This window comes from Apteryx rowi, unplaced genomic scaffold (genome assembly GCF_003343035.1).
Source record: "Apteryx rowi isolate R43461 unplaced genomic scaffold, aptRow1 scaffold_54, whole genome shotgun sequence".
Taxonomy (NCBI): domain Eukaryota; kingdom Metazoa; phylum Chordata; class Aves; order Apterygiformes; family Apterygidae; genus Apteryx; species Apteryx rowi.
In genome coordinates, this window is record NW_020450805.1 from 2,488,868 (window position 1) to 2,509,331 (window position 20,464).

Sequence of the window (20,464 nt, forward strand, 5' to 3'; positions counted from 1 at the left end):
AAGCGTGAAAGGAGACAGTTGATGAAAGCTGCTCTGTCCCCGGGAAGGGTTGTGTCTGAGAAAAGAACTGAAGCAGCCCTGCCTGGTCTCAGCTGGAGTGTCTGTGGTTATCCTCTCCAAGGGAGAAAGGTGAATGTAGGAAGTATAATGCAGCATATAGAGAAGGACAGGCGGGACAGCCTGTGACTGCTGGTGGCAAGCAGCCACCTTCTATGCAGTCTGTGGGGCGGGGAGTAGAGGTGTAGGTCCTTTCAGTTAGGATTCTGCCATTAAAAGGACTAACGGGAGCCCAGGTGAATGGTAAGAGAAGAGCCAGAGCCATTGCGTGCTCTGTACAGGTCAGCAATGAAAGATGGGTGGGTGGATCTGTTTGTTTTTCTTTAGCTGGATTAAACTGTGTTGTGTTTCTGTGACTGAACTCTCAGAATAAAATCCCTCAGTGGTCTGGTGGTGCTGAAAGGCTAAGAGAATCATTTAAAAAAAAAAAAAGAAAAAGAAAATCCAGCAGGCAAACTGAGGCAAGACTAACTACAGGGCCATACCACAAAAAAGGGAGAAGATGCTCCAGGGTTACGTTGTGCTTTGGGAACCATGCTGCTCCACTGTTTACAGAGTTGAGAAAAGTTTTGTGCCTGTTCCTGCCCTTGGCTCAGGCTCTAACTCTGCTAGGCCCAAAGCATGTTTTTGAAGCAGTCTCCTTTTCTTGTTCTTGCCTTGTGGCCTGTTGAGACTGCTGCCAGGGTGTAGGTGTGGGTGCTCTGACACAAAACGGTGCCTGGATATAGGGGCTGCGTGGAAGTCTGTGGAGAATATTTGATGCAGTCTGCAGAGGAGGAAATGGCTAGAACTTGAATTAAGCAGGAGACATCCATGCATGGGAAGAAGCACTCTTTGCAAGGGAGTGAGTAGCACTATCACTCTTAGCTTCTGGGAAGACAAAGTGACAGGACTTGGTCAACTTTGGGAAAAGACTGTGAACACTTCCTCTTTTTTTCTTCTCTGGTTGGATGAGTTTGTTACCTTAACACCACCTCTGTTTCAGTGCTAAACGGCTTTTCACTGCCAGCTCATAAAGAGCTATTGCATGTTGTACATGAAGAGAGGATTAGGCTGTCTGGTTTAAGAATGACCCACTGCTATCCTTACACAACACTGGAGTCTCTAATTTTACTTCAGTACGCTGACTGTTGTCTGTGTTCAGTGCTGCAGAGATCATAAAATATTTCTGTGCTTGAAGATCTTCTCTGATGGATAGCACAGAGGATGGTTTAAGTTTCCATGGCAATGCTTCTGAATGTGCTTCTGTGTCAGCAAAGAAAAGAGGGACTCTCAGCTGACTAAGATTTGAGGATTTTCTCTGACAAAGGGGATGAGGGTGAGACTGCATGTTAGTTGTTTGCCTGCCTTTGGATAATGCTTCTGACTGTGGCATATAATCTGGAGAAAGAGGAAGCTGACATTTGGCTAATGCCAGAGATGGACTGTGTTGTGCAGACTACAGCTGGACTCCTGGACATGCTTAACTGTTCAGCTACAGATGCAGCTGCACAATCACACAACAGTTAAGCCTGTACCATTCTCTGCCTCTCACATCTGACCATCTGCTAGGGAAAAGCTAATTAAACCAAAACAATTCCTACTAGGATTAAGCCCTAGCAGCAGAGGGAATTGAGCATAGTACAAATATTGTTCTCCCACTAATGGATCAGGGTAGCTGCTTTATTTGTAAAGAATCCTAGGCTATTCAGCTCCTTGTTGTCAGGTAGGTGCTTAGTTCATACACGCTTTCCTGCTCTTTATCCCAGTCATTTCTGTTTTAGGTGCAAGAAATATGGCTGTGTCTTGCTGAATTTTCCTACAGTGCATTTTTCAAAACGGCTGAGGCTGTTTCCCTCCTACATGAAGTTTCATGCAAATACAGTGCACAAAGCTGTTTTCTCTCCTGGTGCCTCAGTTTCTTTACCCACAGAATGGGAATTGTTCCTGCCTTCCTCAGTGCATGTATGCAGCGCATGCCTCAGTGCATGGTGCGCGTGAATCCTAGTGTTGGTGTTGGGCCAAATAACCTTATAATTGTAGTGTGAATCCGAGATGCAAGGCCAAGCAGCTTATTGCTAAAATGTTCCTGCAGCCCTTTACAGAAGTTGAAGTTTAAATCTCATAAAATAGAAAATGTGGAAGTATGGTTCCCCTAGCAACTGAACTCTTGTGTGTACCTACAGCCCCTGTTGCCATGTGATCAGTGCTTCAAAATGGCTCTTCCAAAACAATAATAAGTAAATAAAATGTATTTAAAACTCTGGTTGGTTTCACAGCTGCTCCTGGTGCTCAGCAGAGGTGGGTGTTCACCAGATTGTTCAGCGTTGTGGCACAATTTCGTTTCTGAAGGCCAATGAGGGATGTAGTTATCTGTGAAGGACTCCGAGAGAATCTTCCCCACTGACTTTCTCTCCAGCACCTGGAGACAGTGATCCTGCCCCAGTGCTTTCCTGCTGGCATTCTCTCCACTGGGTGCTGACCATGGAAATCTTGTTGCACTGGATGGAAAAATTGTTCTGTATATGGTAGCTGAGAGATGGCCATAGAAGAAGGCAGTGATGAGATGGTGAAGGTTGCGTTGCTGGAGTGGATGTGAGGAAGCAGGTAGAGATGAAAGCGAGAGTACTAAAAGAGTAAAGATAAGAAATTAGGTCTTGATGCTCAGGAGAAACAGTTCAGATAGTATTAAATGAGGAATTGGAAAAAACTAATAACTTTGAAATTGCTGAAATTTATTTTCGGCAATACATTTCAATGGGAAATGCTGTAGGAATTGTGGAGGTGAGAAGTGGTTTTAGGGTAAGGATTTGCAGCATGTTATGTCTGTGACTTCAGACTTGCTTTGTATTTATGGTTACTCCACAGTTAGCCAGAGAACTTTATATATTCTGGTGGAAGAGGGGCAGTAGTAAGGCCGTGCCTGGGGGCAGTTAGCTAACGTGATCTAACTCCACACTCCAGTTTGCTCAGATAAGCTGTTGGTGAGCCATACCCTTAGGAATGAGTGTGTGGAACATCCCTTCCCACTCTCTGGAGTGCTGTAGATACATTGGACATCAGCAAGCAAAAGGTGCGTGTGTGTGCAAACAGAAAGCAGGGTACAGCACAGGTATTCATTAGCACCCTTCTCCTCTTGCTTGGGAAGGACAGAGAAAATGTTATGCCATGCAGGTCTTAGCATTATGGTGATGTTTAGTTGGCACAAGAGTAGTAAAATTTTGAAGTCATATAAATGTCAATAACTTTAATGCCTTAATATGTTTTGTATAGTGTGGTTAGCTTACATTGATTCTACAGAAGAGATGCCACTCTGCATTTAAAAAAAAGAAAAGAAAAAAAAATTTTTTTTGAAGCAGAAAAGGGCAATAAAGGAGTTGCACTTAATATTGTTAAAGATCTTGCCTTTGCAGGGAAGTTGTCCTGGTTTAACTTAATCAGATTAGAAATGGTTAGGATTCAATTAGTGCAGCATTCTTGTATAGGCATCCTTAATTTAGTTTGTCTCTTGTATCTATCTATTTAACTTAAGTTGATTCAATACAGAGTGCTCTTAAACTGAATTAAGAACATTTACCCAAGAGGGTTATACTGCTTTACATTATTTTCTAAATCAATTTAATTTCATACAGTGTATATATAGACAAGACCTTAGGGAAAAAGCTGATTCTTTTTATTATTTGCTGAACAGTATGTCATGTTTGGCTGTAGCCATGTGATTGTGGAATGAAAGAGCCCGTTGTGGTGCATGTTGGTGGAGGATGGGCAAACTGACCATTGTGAACCTTTGTACAAGTTGATCACTCTTAGCCATAATGTTAGATTAAAGCAGATTGTTCCTCCTTATAAATCTGACTTTTGTTGTCTTGTACTAGTGTGAGGTGCCTGGAATGTTGTCTTAGGGTTCCCCGTCAGCCTGCCACTAAAAGTGCCTACGGACCTGGTTTGCATGCTGTGTATGTAGCAAAAGTAGCATCTCAAAACCTTTTTAAATGTTTAATGTTTCAAAGGATTCAGATGGCTGAGCAGGTTTGTACTGGACTTTCCTGCAGCTAGGCAGAGCTTGAGAGAAATTTCACTTAGTTTGATGCTGTTTCCCAATCACTGTGTCTCCCCAGTATGCACCTCAGTATGAACGGTGACTTCCCCATGTACAAAGCTCATGGCCAAGGAAGAAGTTGCTACTTAATTACTGCAGATGCCAGTTTTCTTTCTTGCTGAATACGCTGAATCTAGTTAATACATCTCGTATTTTCTGCTTGTGGGTGAAGGCTCTACGGGAACAAAGCTGGCATATGAATTACTCTGCAAGCTTGGTTATAGTGGTAGCATTTCAGAATAAAGCTGGCTGCTGTAATCAGCCATTTCATTTCTTGGTATGTGCTTTTGCCAGCACCTGCAAGCATCAGGACAGGACTTGAAGCCTCCTCAATGTTGAAAATGCTCTGTAGGCTGGGTAACTGAAACAAACCTGTCCATCTGTCCTCTGTAAATAAGGACTGGGGGAAGGAGGCTCCTATGTCAGTCTGGGCAGATACTGTATAGTGTATTAGCTGTCTCCGCATTACTGAGACTCATAGAGGGCTGAGATGTTTTGAGCAGCATATTGAGGCGAGCATATAGGTTGCAGTATGGAGCATACTTTAATATTGCTTTCTTCTCTGCTACAGGGACAGTTCAATGACTCAGTCCCTGGCGTTGAGGAGTTGAAGGGTATAGCTTTCTCAGAACTTTCAAGATCAAAGGATGRAACAGGAGGACTACTGATATTAATTACTGTGGGTTGTATGAGACTTAGAGAATGTTTATAGGGGCTGAGAAGGCCACTTCTTGGTCACTGAAGAACTTAAGCTGTTCCTAGTTTGTCTTAATTTTATACTCTAGGAAGGTAACATATGATTTTATTTTATTTTTACTTTTTCCCCATTTCTTCCCTTCCTCCACAGCATAGAAGCTGGCAGAGGCCTGGAAAGGGAATTCCTACATGCTTATTTTCTTCAGAAATGTTCACCTACTCCTTCCTTCACTACTCTCCAAATGTTTGCTTGCTACAGCTGTTCCCTAGCTTGTGATTGGGAGAAAAATCTTAAGGCCATAGTTCCCTAATTTCACTCCTGTGATCTACCAGCTCTTGTCAAATGCATGTGTTAGAGTATCAAGATTTGCTTTTGTTAGCAGGGACTGGACAGTTATTTTCAGGAACTTCTCAGAGTTCTCCTAATCTCCATGAGTTCTTGTCTAAGGGCCTTGTCTGCATCTCTAAATATCTAAGAAGCTTGGTCCAAAAGTCCCTGTCATTGCCTCACTAGTGTTGCTTCTTCTGCATGAGGTCTAACAGTGATTACTTAGTTCTCCCTGCACAGAAGATGTCTTAAAAGAGCAGGGGTAGGAAGACAGATGGAGTAGGGAAGGACAGGAAATCCAAGGTGCAAAGGTAAAGAGGCTCTGGAAATTTGCAGCCTAAAGCACCTCGTGAGAGCTGATAGGATCACTGAACAAACTAAAGAGATCAAGCTAAAGGGATCACTGAACAAACTAAACAGGCTTCCTGTGTGTCAGCATTTCTGGACAAGAAGCTATCATTAGCCCTTTCGGTAGCCGGCAGTGCTAAAGGTAACTTGGCAGATGACTTTTTGCTGAGCTGGTTCTTGTGTAATTTCAGAGGTAGCCGTTAAAGGTGGTTCTGTGCTTTTATATGTATTAGAAAGCTAGTGCTTGTTTCCTGGTCAAAATCTCCCTTGGGTATTTTTATTCTCCATTAACATTCCTTCTGGGAATTGGATTCGGGTCCTGTGCTTCCTGTGCTGTTCCCGTTACAATGTCCATCAGCTGTTGTATTCTATTCCAGAGCATGTTACATGTTAGCAGTGTTAGAGCAGTGTTTCCTGTGCAATGCAGAGCTGTTCTGGCTTTTATAAAAGAGTTAGGGAAGTTAAACTACTCGTCACGCACTGGAGATAGTAGATCATAAAACGCCTACTTAAGGGTGTGGAGTGTAACTGAAATAAGGGGACTGGGATCTCTGTATTGTGGAAGGAGGGAGGGACTGTGACGAAAGTGTGATTCTGATAACTTTTAAGGGACTTCCGCAGGATGAATGGATATAACAGACACATGATATGTCCAGTGGTATTTATATTCAACAAGAACTATGTAAGACTGTAGAGTCTACTGATTTCATTCACTTTGGAAATATATTAGGTGTTAAGTAGGGCTTATTACGTGGCCCATTGTTCAACAGCTAGTCTGATCCCTTTTTCTCGATGTCTCTTGGAGTCATTCCCATGCTGGGAACAGAGCTTTCTGCCTAACAATCAAGGTTAATTGGTATGAAAAAGCAGGAATGAGCAATAATCCTTCCGAAACTCAATTTTAATACAAGAGTCACTGTAATGCTATTACTCAGACCTGAATTTTGAGCATTAACATACCTGATACAAGCAGAACTAGGATGCAAGTTTCTGCACTGGGAGTAGTCATCCTTTTTTCTTTTTCTTTTTTTTTTTTTGCAGTAGAGCCTCAAAGTAGCCAGCGACAGAATGGATCTGAACGTATTTCTAATTGAGATTCCTTCTTTGAATGAAAAGATGATCTCTCATTAAATGTTAAAGTGTCCTTTAATAACCTTGCAGTCCTTTTCCATCATACTTGGCACCAGCAGTCTACAGGGGCTGCTTTTGACTTCAGACAGACTCATCTCTCCTGGACGGGGCCTCTTGATGCAGTTCTTTCGTCATCCATCTCGCTGATTAGTTGTCTTGAGCATGCTTGCTGCACCAGCTTCTCAAGTAATTTATCCTGAGACACATGGAGGCTAAGATTGACTCTATCATATAAGCACAGGAAGGCAAGTGAACAAGTCTCTCTCGCTTTTGCTTCCTATGATGCTAGTGGAGTGAAATTGTTACCTCCTAGAGCAGTGTGTGCCAATCTCCTTTACTGGCCCAAACAGTGAAAATTCTGGATTAGCTGTAGTGTTTAGATACGTGGTACAGAACAGTAGCAGCTTTTTTTTTTTGCACATGGGTATAGGGATCAGGGTGTTTCAGGGTACTCTGACTTTGTGATAGCTAAGGAATGTTTCTGTACTGTTGCACTAGAAACAAATATGGTTCTGATTGTGTTATGGAGTATATTTTCTCTTATCATTCAAGTTTATCTTCCTGAATGAAAAGTAAAATTAAAGAAATGCTACCTTAAAAAAGGTGCTATTTTAAAAGGAGAAGGCTGGAAAGATGAAGCAACGGCTGAAATGAGAAACATTCCCTGCAACATAATCACAATGGAGACTGCTGAGCTTGAACGCTGGCAAACAGGCTGCTTTATAGGGGCAGAAAAGACAACACAAGAAAAAGTGATGATGGGGAAAACCCTGCAAGTCCTTCTCTGCCCCCTGCATTTTGCAGGGAATGGTCAACTGCTTCAACTGCAAGCTGGCAAAAACTGGGTGCTTCTTAGTCTGAGAACCAAAGCCTAATATTAGTTACCCAGGGGCTTGAGGGACTTGCCAAGTGTCAGGAAGAGAGTAGGTGTCTGGAAACGTCACTCTTTTCAGTGCTCTCCCCTTTTGTCCAAAGGGTTCCCTTTTGGCTTTTTTTGTCCCTTTTTGGGTGTGTTGTGAAGAGCAAGAGGTCTACTGGAGACAAAGTGAGGCAGATGGGTAGTGTTGTGTTTTCTGCATGAATATCAAGTGGCTGTTAGTTCTGTGGATCCTGTACAGAATAGTCTAAGCAATTCTATGCTGTATCACATGTTCCTGATGTGTGATAAACATTTTGCCTTTCCCAGACCCCACAGAGAATGTAGCCATTCTGCAAGTAGAGAGGGTGAATTCTGCCATGAAGGATGCTCTGTGATAGAAACAACTGCAGGCGAGTTTAGGCATTCAGATGATGAACTGCACTCTGTCACTGTGAAAGGGAAAGAGGTTGTATGTTTTCTCTCTTTAAGAGGGAGTGGAAGATTCCTCAGCTTTTTGCATTAACAAAGCAAGTTGTTAGTTTTCTTCTGGAGTCTTCTGACCCACTGTGTGTTTGTGTCTGTTTGTCTGGAAGACATGACCACTGCTGCCTGATCAGTGTGAGCCCAAGTCTTCTAGCCTCACGCAAGCCATTCCAATGAAGCTGTATCTGTCAGTTAGCTCAGAAATGATACTGGAACTACTCTAGGCAGTAGCTAGAAGAAAGTAGAATTAGAGCTACTGTAGACAGTAGCTGGCTAGGAGGAGGACTGTAAATGTACAGGAGCATTGCTTGCTGATGAGAGATGGAAAGTGCAGATAAAAGGCACCAAGAGGTTAAGTTTCCTATTGTATTACAGTGCTAATTAAAATGGTTAAAGACTTGATGGAAGAGCTGCCTCCTGCTATAGCTTCAGGCTAAAGCTGAGCTGCTCTGGAGTAGTCAAAATGTGGACTTGACTGCAAGCTCCTCCTGAGAGAGGCTTGTGAATAGCTTGGTGATTGTAGAGCAGAATTTGTGCATATTTCTATTATTAGGTATTATCTATATGCTTTTCTGCCTTGGAGCAAAAGGTCCATCTGCTCTGCAGAGAGCATCTGCTCTTCTCTGAAAGGAGGTATGGTGAATTGAGCTACCTTGGGATTCTCTCTCTCCCCCCGATCTGTGGTAGCAAAGAAAGCCAAGGTGTTGCAGACAGAAAGGGTTTAACTGTGCTACTTGGTGGAGGGAATTCAGCAGAAATAAATCAGCTGAGTGTGACAGGGTGGTTGGGGCAGAGTGACAGAGGCTGGATTTCTGATGTTGGATAAGAACACAAGTGGGGAAGCAATGACCCCTGGAGCCTTCTTGGAAAAACTGCTGCCTTTCTGAGACTGATTAGCAGCCTGGCTCCAGGCAGCCGTGCTTCCAGTCTGCATAGGCCTCCTGCTTGGTGCAGGGATGGTTAAAAGACCTTCCCTTTCTGGGGCACAGTGAAGACTAGGAGCTTGTTTCACTACAGGGTCCTGCCATCAGGTAGCAGCCTGATGGTGCAGCATTTTCCTGCTGACTCCTGCCCTGGCACTTGGCTGTAGGCAGCTGTGCTGCGCATGCCTGTTTTCATGTGTTGTGCTGATAGGTGACTGACACCAAGTTTCCTTTCTCATGTTTCAGGAGCTGTTGGCCAGACACTGCTGGATACTGACAGCAGAAAGCTGACTCGGAGACAAGCAGCCAGAGATGTTTGGACACATCATCACTTTGAATCTGTAAGTCCTTAGTTAAGGGGAAGTTACCTGGAGAGGACTGTGAGTATTTAAGTGTCTCTGGAAATTCTCCGATTATGGGGATAGATTACAAATCCTGGTGTCTCTTCCAGGTAGGTGGAGATGAGATGGCAAGTAGCAGAGTTGCTAGATAGTGGGTAGGAAGCAGGACAGTCCTGCTTGAGCTTGAGGAACTGCATGCTGAGAGACATTGAAGCTTTTGGCGTGTTTGTTCTGAGCGCCTCTGCGATGGAAACATGCATGGACTTGTGAGGGCAGCTGTTCCTGGAAGCCTCTGCTTGTCTGCCAACCTGYGGCTGGTGGTGTTGCCTTGATGCTGAACGAACTCCTGGGAGTTGGTGGAAATGCAGGTTCAAACTGCACTGACCTGGTCCCTCCTGGAGTTGCACGTTCTCTTTCTCTCTCCCTGAATTTACAGCTTTGCCCTGCAGAGCAGTTATGTGATTGTGAAGCTGTTTTTTCCTGTGCTAGTCGAGACCCGACTATAGCACTGTAGTAAGGAAAGGGGCCAGACAGCTTGTTGGGGCAGGGCCAGTGCTGGGGCACCTCTTCAACTTGTTTTGGCAGAACTTAAATTTGCGTGGTCCCAGTTGCCTGCCTGTTCCATTCACCTTCCATCTGGCTCTCCCTATGTGCGTACAACTGCTCCACGCCTTGCACTCCTGTCCTGCCTCCCAGGGCCTGGTGCCATTGATTGGGAAAAAGCAGCAGCAGCAGAAGTGTGTCGGGGAAGGGAGGGCCCAACTGCAATCTCTCTCGTGCCAATGGCAGGGAGATAGCCACAGAGCTAGGCTCTTACAGCTAGTTCCCAGGTCAGTGCATTTTTCTTCTTGTAGTGATGGGTACCCTGGGCTTTGAACAGAGAGGAAGTTTGTTTCTGAACTTGTGTTGTGTCCCTGCTTGGATGGGCATTACTTTACAGCAGCCTATTAGCAGCAAGGTAGAGCATGGCATGCTGCTTGCTGGAAGTCAGAGAATAGCTTGCCTTCCTCCCTCTTACAGGGGGGTGGGCTATCAAAGCTGTAGGCACAAGGAAATAACCTTTTGGCTCAAGTGAGAGTCTGGTGACTGCCCGCTCATTTGTAGATACAGTGTTAGCAGAAGCACTGACTTAAAAGGACAAGTGCGGTAACTGTTAGCATTACCAAGTTCTGTACCTAAGGCTTTGCAGTTAGCATCCCTCTAGAGCAGCAGGAGTAGATTAGCTGTAAGGACCCCATCTGGCAGGAGGTTTGTCTAGGCCTGCCTGGAACCAAGGTTTCCTTGAAGCTGTTGCTTCCTGGATTTTGGAGCAGAGTTTCTGAGTGCCTTGCATATGTCTGTGCCAGGAGCCTTTCCAGCTCTTGCTGACTCCGACTTCCCAAAGCTAATTTCCTTTACGTTCAGAAGATCTGTGGTGAATTGGGGCAGGGACTTGGAGTGGGATGCGCATTCAGCTGTCCTCTGCTGTAAACATTCCCTGTTCCTTACATAATTATGAGATGAGGTTTCAAAACTGACTTTTTGATAGATGCTAAGCTATTTGTGTTTCCTTTCTTCAGGGCATCTGAGTGAGTGTCCTTGCTTCATGAGGCTTCAGATTTGAGCCCAGGCTGGTAAGTGCTCAGGTTCTTGTGGGCTAGAAAAATTACAGTGGTTCGAACTTGGGATATCTGCATGGGCACCTCCTGTCCTTAGCGTGGCAGGAGTTGACAGAAGAGTCCCCCAGATCGCCTGGTGATTGGCGGGGTGCTGATAAACCTGCTTCTAGCCAGGATTTCAGCATTCCTCTTTGAAGAGGAGAAATGCCTTCCTAGGAGGGCAGATTTAGCTGTTTTGTTTGGGGATACTGTGGAAGGTACATTCAGTATGCTGGATGTGATTAAAGTATTAGAGATCCCTTCACCTACTTCAGTGTTTTTAGGAGAAGAGACCTTGAGGGAATGACTGCAGCAAAGGTGAGTTTTACAGGGTTTTGATGGAGGAGCTTTACAGGTTAGTTCTAAGAAGTTGCTTATGTCTGTGGAAAGGACATAAAAGGCTTTTGTGAACCTGTGTTTTTCAGCAGGGTGGAAGACAGCTTGCAAATGTTCCTGTGATGTGTAAAGCCTGTTGTGGCTTGGAGCCACTCTGTGCTACATGCAGACACGTAACACGTGCCAGTCCTCTCAGGGGGCTCAGTCTAGGTGTTGAGAAGACACAGCTAGGCAAGAGCATATAAAAACTGGAGAGGGCTCTTGGGGCTCCATTTAGATGCTTAACTTATAAAACTTCACTGGCCAAAATACAAAGCAGGTGAAATCTGCCAGGTCACTGACCTGGCGGTACCCACTGGTCTATAGGGAGGGTCACAACTGCCTGAAAGGTGTGTGAGTGAGAGTCAAATGGTCCTGCCTGTAGATGAGGGCAGGGGGGATCTGAGTTGAAGCAAGTCCTGCACTTGGAGTACTGCAGTTCAGACATTGAGGACTGCGGAGACACTAGCCKATGATCAGTGTTAGGATCCACCAAGGCAAAGGGGTATAAAAAGTGGGCACTTATCCCAAATATAGGATGGACCATGAATAAAGCGTGTGTTGTCATCAGGGGAAAATCTGGTATCAGGCCCTGCACGGAGTGCTTGGCATCTGCGACTTCTTGTTCTGTGCCCACTGGAATGACTCAAATCTTGGCTGCCTGGGGAAGTTTCTCTGCCCTTCACTACAGTCTTGAGGTGGCAGAAGGAAGAAGATTCTTCCATGTGTGCAGATACCTGCTTTCCTTCTGCCCCATTTTTGCTCCTGTACTGCTACTGCTCCTGCCTATAAGGAATCCTCCTGCCCCACACAGCTGGGATGAAGGGGCAGCAACTAATCTGGTCTTTCTCGTAGTGGTACTGCTGTGTATTGCAACATATTGCAACATCTGACCTTGGGTACCAACATTAGTGGCGTTGCTCCCTCATTTGATGCTATCTGTGACTTTGGGGTCTTCTCTGGGTTTTCTGACAGAATGAGCAGTTGTAAAGGTATAGTACCTCCTTCTGACAAGCCTCCTGGGGTCTGCCCCAGTTGGGTTCAAGTGTAAGCTAAAAACTTGTGGGTTTGGGCTGTTTAATGACTGGAGTCTCCTCCCACGAAGTCCCTGCTGACAGTGACACCACATGATCAATAACTCCTGCCCCAGCTGTCACTGCTGTCTGTGAGGCTTGCAGTTTCCATATCAGAAAAGGCCTTTGCTAAAGAGCCTAAACAATATGCTGCTCTGAGACCTGTTCTTGTTTGCTATGTATAATCTGGACACACACAAACTGCATGAGCGAGTGTGTGCAGAGGGGGGGAGAGGATGTGCCAGCCCTCTGCTCTCACTGGCTGGGAGAAGGACACAGCTACCTCTTACTCCGCTCCTCTCTCCTGCAGCTGCTGCTCAAGGCCTGTGGCCACCTCCTTCCCTTGCTCTATTAGTACCCTGCATGGGGACCTGCTCTGGGACTTCAGGGGAGCTGATTTCCTGCTGGGTAGCTTCTAGGGTTTGATGGAGCACCTGCGACTCTCTCCTCTGTGCCCTTTCTGCTGTTGGTAGGTAATCTGCTGTCGGAGCCACATAGGCGGGAGGATGTCAAGCACAGCTCCGTCCAAGAAGCCTTACCGCAAGGCGCCCCCGCAGCATCGTGAGATCCGCCACGATGTTCCCATTCTTCGTGACAACCAGGATGGCGTGATCCTGGCTGAACAGAGTCAGGTAACGGATTGCCGGGTGGCAAAGGGCTTAGCACCATTACACCAGCAAACGGGGTTTAGTTATGCCAAGGCAGGCCAGCTCAAGCAGGCAGAGGGGTTTGAGGTTTGCAACCTGAACTTCTCTCCTCATTGTGGTCCCTGGAGTCAAGCGGTGAGAAGGAAGTGACAGGTTGCAGAGCAGAGCTGAATATCAAGAGCCGGACTTTCTCGCCAGCGCTGCTGCATGGTGGAAAGATGGGGCAGCGAAGTGGGAAGCAGTGCCCAAATCACAGTCATGGACACCTCAGCAAGTTTGTGAGCCTCAGCCTGGAGACAGTTGTGGTGTATGGAGATGAAAGACACCCTCCCACTTGCTCTTTCAAGAGCAGAAGCCTGGAGCGCTCGCTTATGTTTAAAGAGCCTCCTGAAGTCCTGACACCAAGGAAGTTTCGAGTCTCCTCCGCACACCTGCCTCTCAAAGGGATCCTGAAGCAGACCGGCATGACAGGCCCACGCCCTGGGAGCTTATGCAAGTCTCGCTCAGTAGAGACACTTGCCTGTGGCTGTGGCTCACACACGTATAGCGGTCCTCAGCTCTGCCTCAGCCTAGGGAGAAGCGCTCCCTGGAGCACAGCAGTAGCGGTGCCGCTGACTCTGTCAAGCGCAAGGAGAAGACCACAGAGGAGAAGCTGCAGTTCTCCAAATTCCTGGATGAGATTACCCACCGGGTGCTGAGTCCCATTCGCTTGCACTCACTGGGAGAGGCCAGAGGAGCAGAGCGAGACCAGGACTCTCCCCCTTTCCCCAGAGGTCCTGTGCCAGAAGGCTGGGGAGAAGGTCACCTGGAAGAGGTCAAAACCAATCATGCAACTGAAAGATCCCCCTGTCCAAGCAGAAGAAAAACAGAGATGAAACGTGAGAGGCTGGGAATGGCTTCCTGCCAAAGAAAGCATGCTGAAGAAGCTGAGAGAGTTTCCAGACTAAGAAAGAAACCTGTCCTGGGGAGAAAGGACAGTAAGGAGAAACTCCTTTCCTTGGAGAGGAGGGTAGTAGATCTGTGTCAGTATGACCTGCAGCAACTGGCAGAGCTGGGGCTGACAGGAACATCATCTGGGCAGCAGCACTCACTGTCTTCATGGAAAAGCAGTACAGAGGGCAGAAGGGACAAGACCAGCCCCAGTTAGCGGCTATTGCAGCCACACCATCTGTGTACTAAACTTGGCCAGAAGCATGCAGTGGAGTTGAACTACCCAGAGAAAGGATCCTGCTCCTCTCCAACATGCTGGAGTCAGGGAGAGGGGCCTTCCCCATCTAGATCCTCCCCTTCCTTCAGCGTGACACTAAACAAGGTGGGTGCCAGGGCCACTGGCTCACAGACAGAGGTCTCACAAAGGCCAGTGCCCCGACCTGGATCTCAGTTTGTCTGTAAAGCCAGTGTGGGGAGTGAGAACATGCCCTGAGACACTCGTGTTGTTCTCATCTCCCGGTGGTTGCTGGAGTATGACATCTTGTTCTGGGGAAATGCAGTCAAAAAGCTTTCATTGTGTCTGTGAGGATCAAGGTCTCAGTGTGAGGCCTGCCAGATCACCTTGTTTGCTGTAGGAAACTCTTTCAAATGAGTTAGGGGTGGAGAGGGAGAAGTTGCAAGAGCAAACCTCTTCTGTCCCTCAGTGGGGTTTGAGATGGGGTAAGATAGCAGGTGATGTGCATGGAGGTACAAGTGCTGGTGTTGGTGAGCAGCCTGATTGGGTGGTTAATCGCCAGAAGCTGCTCTCTTGTGGTGTCACTCATGGCTGTGCTCCAGATTGGGCATATCCTTCCAGGAGGGACCAGCTTTCCCCTTGGCCCCAGGAGTTAGGAAAGCAGGAGTCGATGCTGCTCTCCCCACTGCAGACTTCCCAGCTGTTGGCAGGTTGGAGGCCCCCCGAGGCTGTGGGGAGCAGGCATGCGTGAGGCAGGCAGCTCTGTTGTCAGGAGCTGCTTGGATGCTCCTGGTACTTTGTGTATGCCCTATACTTGTGTATCCTGGGCTACGGAATCTCTATATTTGATGACTGTTTCAGGTCTTTGTAAGCCTTCTTTTTTTCTCCACCCTGCTTTGGGGCCATAGCCTCATTTAAGTAGGAATCATATATCCCCTTTGCTTGGTCACAAGCACATGCTGAGCTGTTGTTCTTTTTTTTGGGGGGGGGGGGGAGGAAGGCGGGCAGTTGCTAGATAACTGTGCATGAATTAACCCATTGCATGTGGGGTTGGAATGTAGGAAGAGGATGGGTTGATGCTTTGCTTTTAGGAGTGGGAGAGTGTATGCAAGCACTAAGCACTATGCTTTTAAAATGTGAATTGATGAGGGGAGCAGCCCCATGATGTCTTAGGACCAAGACTGGGATGATTTCTCTTCTCTAGTACTGCTAGCAGCTTAGCCTCATCCAAAACTGTCTCTGTGGTGTGGCTTCTCAGCCCGGAGCTGGCTGTGACACTTAATGGATAGATCTGAAGGGTAGCAGCACTTTGGGCTTGTGCAGTGCTGCTGGTACTCCAAGCCTCCAAAATATCCTGTGGACAGCCTGGCCTTTGTCGTAATGGTTGCAGCCTTGGGCTATCAAAGAAACTATTGTGGTTGCTAATGTTAATAAAATCTCTCCTGCCATGCTGGCAGGCAGCAGCCATCTCATGGGTTAGCACAGAGAGCGCAGAGGGAGTGAGAATAACTGTTTGAGCCGTGTATTCTTATTGCTGTGCTGTGTCTCCTTGTTCTGCAGGTCCCTGCTCCAGACCTCCCTGGGGATCTTGTTCAGAACATTAGTTTCATTCACAGGCTTTTCTGGCCTTTGATGTTTCTTGTGTTACCCCAGACTAGTTACAGTGGCTGGTCTCAAGTCCACAGAAAGAAAACACTTTCACTGCACAATCTGGCCGAAGTAAACGGCAGACAAGTTTTTCAGCTCCCAGATAATTCTCCCTAATGTTTTTGTGTGCCCTCTCCAGTGTTGACTGCTGTGGTGACATGTTAATTCTGTGTGTGCTGGCCTGTGAGATTCCTGCTACCCAGTAACTGTGGAGGTGCAGGGAGCTGAAACACCAGCTAAGGTGACGACATTACAGGAGATGCTGAGATTGTATTGTGAGAGAGAAAAGTTGCCCAACTTGTATGGTGGTTTCTGGTCTAGCTGTTTTACCCTGAACCAGAACATGGACTGTCTTGGTATCAGCCAGCTGAGCAGTGTGTACAGCTCCCAGTTTCCCTATGCTTGTCTAGCATAGCTTGTCAGAACAGGTGAGGGAGAGTCCTAGATAGAGCCCAGCAATCAAGACTTTGCCCTTTAGGATGGTATGTGAGACCCACTCTTCCTCTGTAAGAATCTCACAACTGTTTTCTTCCCTGTGCAGGATCCCTTGACGGATGCAGAAAGGATGAAGTAAGTGTCTTGTTTCCCCTTTATGCTTGTTGTGCTGCAACTATGTGGTACTGATTCCTCATGTCCTGCTTGTGCCACCTGTATATCAAAGCTGACTGGCCCTGTGGGTTCCCCTCAGAGCTTGAAGCCTCTTGGGATCATGTGGGAAGAGCTTTAGTCTGTGCCTTGCCAACATCTGCCTTGCATGTCTGCCTTCCCTGGAGGGAGGACAAAGAGCTCCCCAGTGCGGGTGCAGGCAGAGGAGTTGGTGGGTGTGGAAAAAAATAGGAGATGAAACCTTAATAAAGGTGGAGACAGCAGTGCCTTTCTTAACCTTTTTTGTTGACGCTCTTCTGGTGCGAGGCACTAGGGGCAGCTGCTGTTGGTGTGGGGACAGACAGCTGCTAGCACTGTGCTCCAAGCCATGGTGATGAGTGAGCTTGCACTGCCAGATAGAAGCTGTATTTCTGAGTTTCTCTGAGCGACTGAGCAGTAAGGAACGAAAAGCAGCAGGAAATGCTTCTGACCACCAGGCACGTCCTGGCTGGAGAGGAATGGAGCAGTTAATGTTGGAATGGGATTGCCTGACAGCTGTGATCACATCTCCCTTTGCACCCTGTCACCTCTGCTCCTGGGCTCAGGCTGAGTGGGGGTGCCCTTTCTACCATGTGTTAAAAGTGTGAGGGCTTTTGGACAGCTCAGGGGGAGCAGAAAGGGCTTTCAATCTTTTGCCTTCAACTCCTCTAACCTGGACTGGGATTAATTATTGAGTGGGTTTCATTCACCAGTGAGGGACACTGGAGCCGAGCAGCCCATCTGGCTAGTGGGTTTTATCCCAACACTGTAACATGAGAGGGAGCTGATAACACGGCTGGCTGGCATGTGCTTCTCTGCCCCTGCTCCTCAAGGGTTTGAGTCTCCACCTCCCAACAATGATGCACCTCTTGCTGCATGGGCTGGAGTCTCCTGCCAATTCAGTGCCTGACTTCCCTGGGATCCTGCGTGGGTCCTGGGCCCTAGAGCAGGGCAGGAGGGGAGTTCTGGCTTAGAGACCCCCTTATGCCCTCAGTGGTACCTTGTTCCTCTGTGCCCCAGGCTACTGCAGCATGAGAATGAGGAACTGCGCCGACGGCTGACCTATGTGACTAACAAAATGGAGGCGATGGAGAGGGAGCTGGAGTCGGGTCAGGACTACCTGGAGATGGAGCTGGGCCAGAACCGTGAGGAGCTGGAGAAATTCAAGGACAAATTCCGTAGGTATGGAAAAGAAAATGAGAGRGGGATAGAACTAGAGATACCTCCCATCAAGGACTTGCTCAGCTGGCTTGAGTAGGCTGTGCCCTGTTGTGTTGATCTGAGACATGCTGCATCCTCAGAGAGGTGCTCCCCCAGGCTGTAAGGGCTCTACAGCCATTGCTTGGTGCAGCTTCCTCCAGGTTATGGTGTAGGAACACTGTGCGACTTGGGYTGGCTGCAGCAGGGGATTCTTTATCTTTTGGATGTAAGGCAGTATCTGGCTTGTACAGTTAACTGACATGCAAAGAGCTGCTGATGGTGGCAAATAATTGCATCATGACTTTACCTAGAAAACAGTGCTGCAGCTAGAAATCATTGTCCATTATTGATCACATACTTATACACGGCATATCTCAGAGGAGTTCTCCGGAGTAATTTACACCCTTCACTGCAAGAGCCTGAAAGGTCACTAGGCCAGCCTTGCCTCTCCTCTGCTAACTTGGGGTCTGAAGACCATAATGTGGTAGAAGTGAGGCATAATCACAGAATCACAGAATCGCTGAGGTTGGAAGGCACCTCTGGAGATCATCTAGTCCAACCCCCCTGCTCAAGCAGGATCACCTAGAGCACATTGCACAGGATTGCATCCAGGCGTGTTTTGAATATCTCCAGAGAAGGAGACTCCACCACCTCTCGGGGCAACCTGTTCCAGTGCTCTGTCACCCTCACAGTGAAAAAGTTTTTCCTCATGTTCAGATGGAAGTGTCTGTGTTTCAGTTTGTGCCCGTTGCCTCGCGTCCTGTTGCTGGGCACCACTGAAAAGAGTCTGGTCCCATCCTCTCGACACCCTCCCTTCAGATACTTGTACACATTGATAAGATCTCCTCTCAGCCTTCTCTTCTCCAAGCTAAACAGGCCCAGCTCTCTCAGCCTTTCCTCATAAGAGAGATGCTCCAGTCCCCTAATCATCTTTGTAGCCCTTCGCTGGACTTGCTCCAGTAGTGCCACATCCCTCTTGTACTGGGGAGCCCAGAACTGGACGCAGTACTCCAGATGTGGCCTCAGCAGGGCTGAGTAGAGGGGGAGGATCACCTCCCTCGACCTGCTGGCAACACTCTTCCTGATGCACCCCAGGATACCATTGGCCTTCTTGGCCACAAGGGCACACTGCTGTCTCATGCTTAACTTGGTGTCCACCAGCACTCCCAGGTCCTTCTCCGCAGAGCTGCTTTCCAGCAGGTCAACCCCCAACCTGTACTGGTGCATGGGGTTATTCCTTCCCAGGTGCAGGACCCTGCACTTGCCTTTGTTGAACTTCATGAGGTTCCTCTCTGCCCACCTCTCCAGCCTGTCCARGTCTCTCTGAATGGCAGCACAGCCTTCTGGCATATCAGCCACTCCTCCCAGTTTGGTATCGTCAGCAAACTTGCTGAGGGTGCGCTCTGTGCCTTCATCCAGGTCATTGATGAAGAAGTTGAACAAGACTGGACCCAGGACTGACCCCTGGGGGACACCGCTAGCTACAGGCCTCCAACTAGACTCTGTGCCACTGATCACAACTCTCTGAGCTCTGCCWTYCAGCCAGKTCTCAATCCACCTCACTGTCCACTCATCTAACCCACACTTCCTGAGCTTGTCTATGAGGATGCTATGGGAGACAGTGTCGAAAGCCTTGCTGAAGTCTAGGTAGACAACATCCACTGCTCTCCCCTCATCTACCCAGCCAGTCATTCCATCATAGAAGGCTATCAGATTAGTTAGGCATGATTTCCCCTTGGTGAAGCCATGCTGACTACTCCTGATCACCTTCTTTTCCTCCACATGCTTGGAGATGGCTTCCAGGATGAGCTGCTCCATCACCTTTCCAGGGATGGAGGTGAGGCTGACTGGCCTGTAGTTCCCCGGGTCCTCCTTCTTGCCCTTTTTGAAGACTGGGGTGACATTGGCTTTCTTCCAGTCCTCAGGCACCTCTCCTGTTCTCCAGGACCTTTCAAAGATGATGGAGAGTGGCTTAGCAATAATGTCCRCCAGCTCCCTCAGCACTCGTGGGTGCATCCCATCAGGGCCCATGGATTTGTGGGTGTCAAGTTTGCTTAAATGATCTCTAACCCACTCCTCCTCCACCAAGGGAAAGTCTTCCTTTCTCCAGACTTTCTCTCTTGCCTCCAGGATCTGGGGTTCCTGAGGGCTGGCCTGAGCAGTAAAGACTGAAGCAAAGAAGGCATTCAGTAACTCTGCCTTCTCTGCATCCTTCGTCACCAGGGCACCCACCCCATTCAGCGAAGGGCCCACATTTTCCCTAGTCTTCCTCTTGCTACTGATGTATTTGAAGAAGCCCTTCTTGCTGTCCTTGACATCTCTAGCCAGATTTAATTCCAATGTGCCTGGTTGTCTCAGTACTGCAAGTACCAGTCTTTATGGAGTTGTGGAGTTGGTGGTTTGCTTGGCACCTGTGAAGGGGACTTCAATAGCTGCCTGAGAGCCATTCCCATGTGAGCACTCCTGTTTGTGTAGGTTGCAGAACAGCTACACTGCTTCCCAGAGAACCAATCAAGACCTGGAGGAGAAGCTGCATGCCCTGGTAAGTGCCCTGTTAAGCCTCTTCAAAGAGGAGGTGGATGAGGCCTGTATGTTAGGAGCATATGGGGGAAGGGACCCTGGCTTTCCTGGGTGATATGGCAGTGGGCAACAGTGAGATTCTGGCCATGGCCACCTACTTCCTCCCCTCAGGAAAAAAAAATCCCAGCCTTGTCTCATGAACTGGTTTCTTGGTTTGCTTATTCCCCACTTAGTCATGCACATAAGCTTGGTTCCCCATTACATAATCGCATGGTACTCCCTCATGTTGCTTCAGTCCCTCTTAAAATGCCAGGGATGTGTCAGCCTGTCTT

General features: G+C 47.6%; 1 protein-coding gene across 2 annotated transcripts in view; it reads left to right on the forward strand.

Annotated features, from left to right (window-relative positions):
- The window catches only part of TJAP1 (tight junction associated protein 1), a 42,586-nt gene that overhangs the window by 13,967 nt on the left and 8,155 nt on the right, over positions 1 to 20,464 (forward strand). The window contains exons 3-8 of one of the 2 annotated variants that reach the window (XM_026081225.1): positions 9,150 to 9,244; positions 10,804 to 10,857; positions 12,803 to 12,961; positions 16,330 to 16,358; positions 17,433 to 17,594; positions 20,088 to 20,154. In XM_026081225.1, the coding sequence (XP_025937010.1) occupies positions 12,836 to 12,961; positions 16,330 to 16,358; positions 17,433 to 17,594; positions 20,088 to 20,154 (384 nt within the window). In that variant the 5' untranslated portion in view covers positions 9,150 to 9,244; positions 10,804 to 10,857; positions 12,803 to 12,835. Of the gene's footprint in view, positions 1 to 9,149; positions 9,245 to 10,803; positions 10,858 to 12,802; positions 12,962 to 16,329; positions 16,359 to 17,432; positions 17,595 to 20,087; positions 20,155 to 20,464 lie in introns of those variants that run through there. The other variant, XM_026081226.1, reaches the window with a different exon arrangement.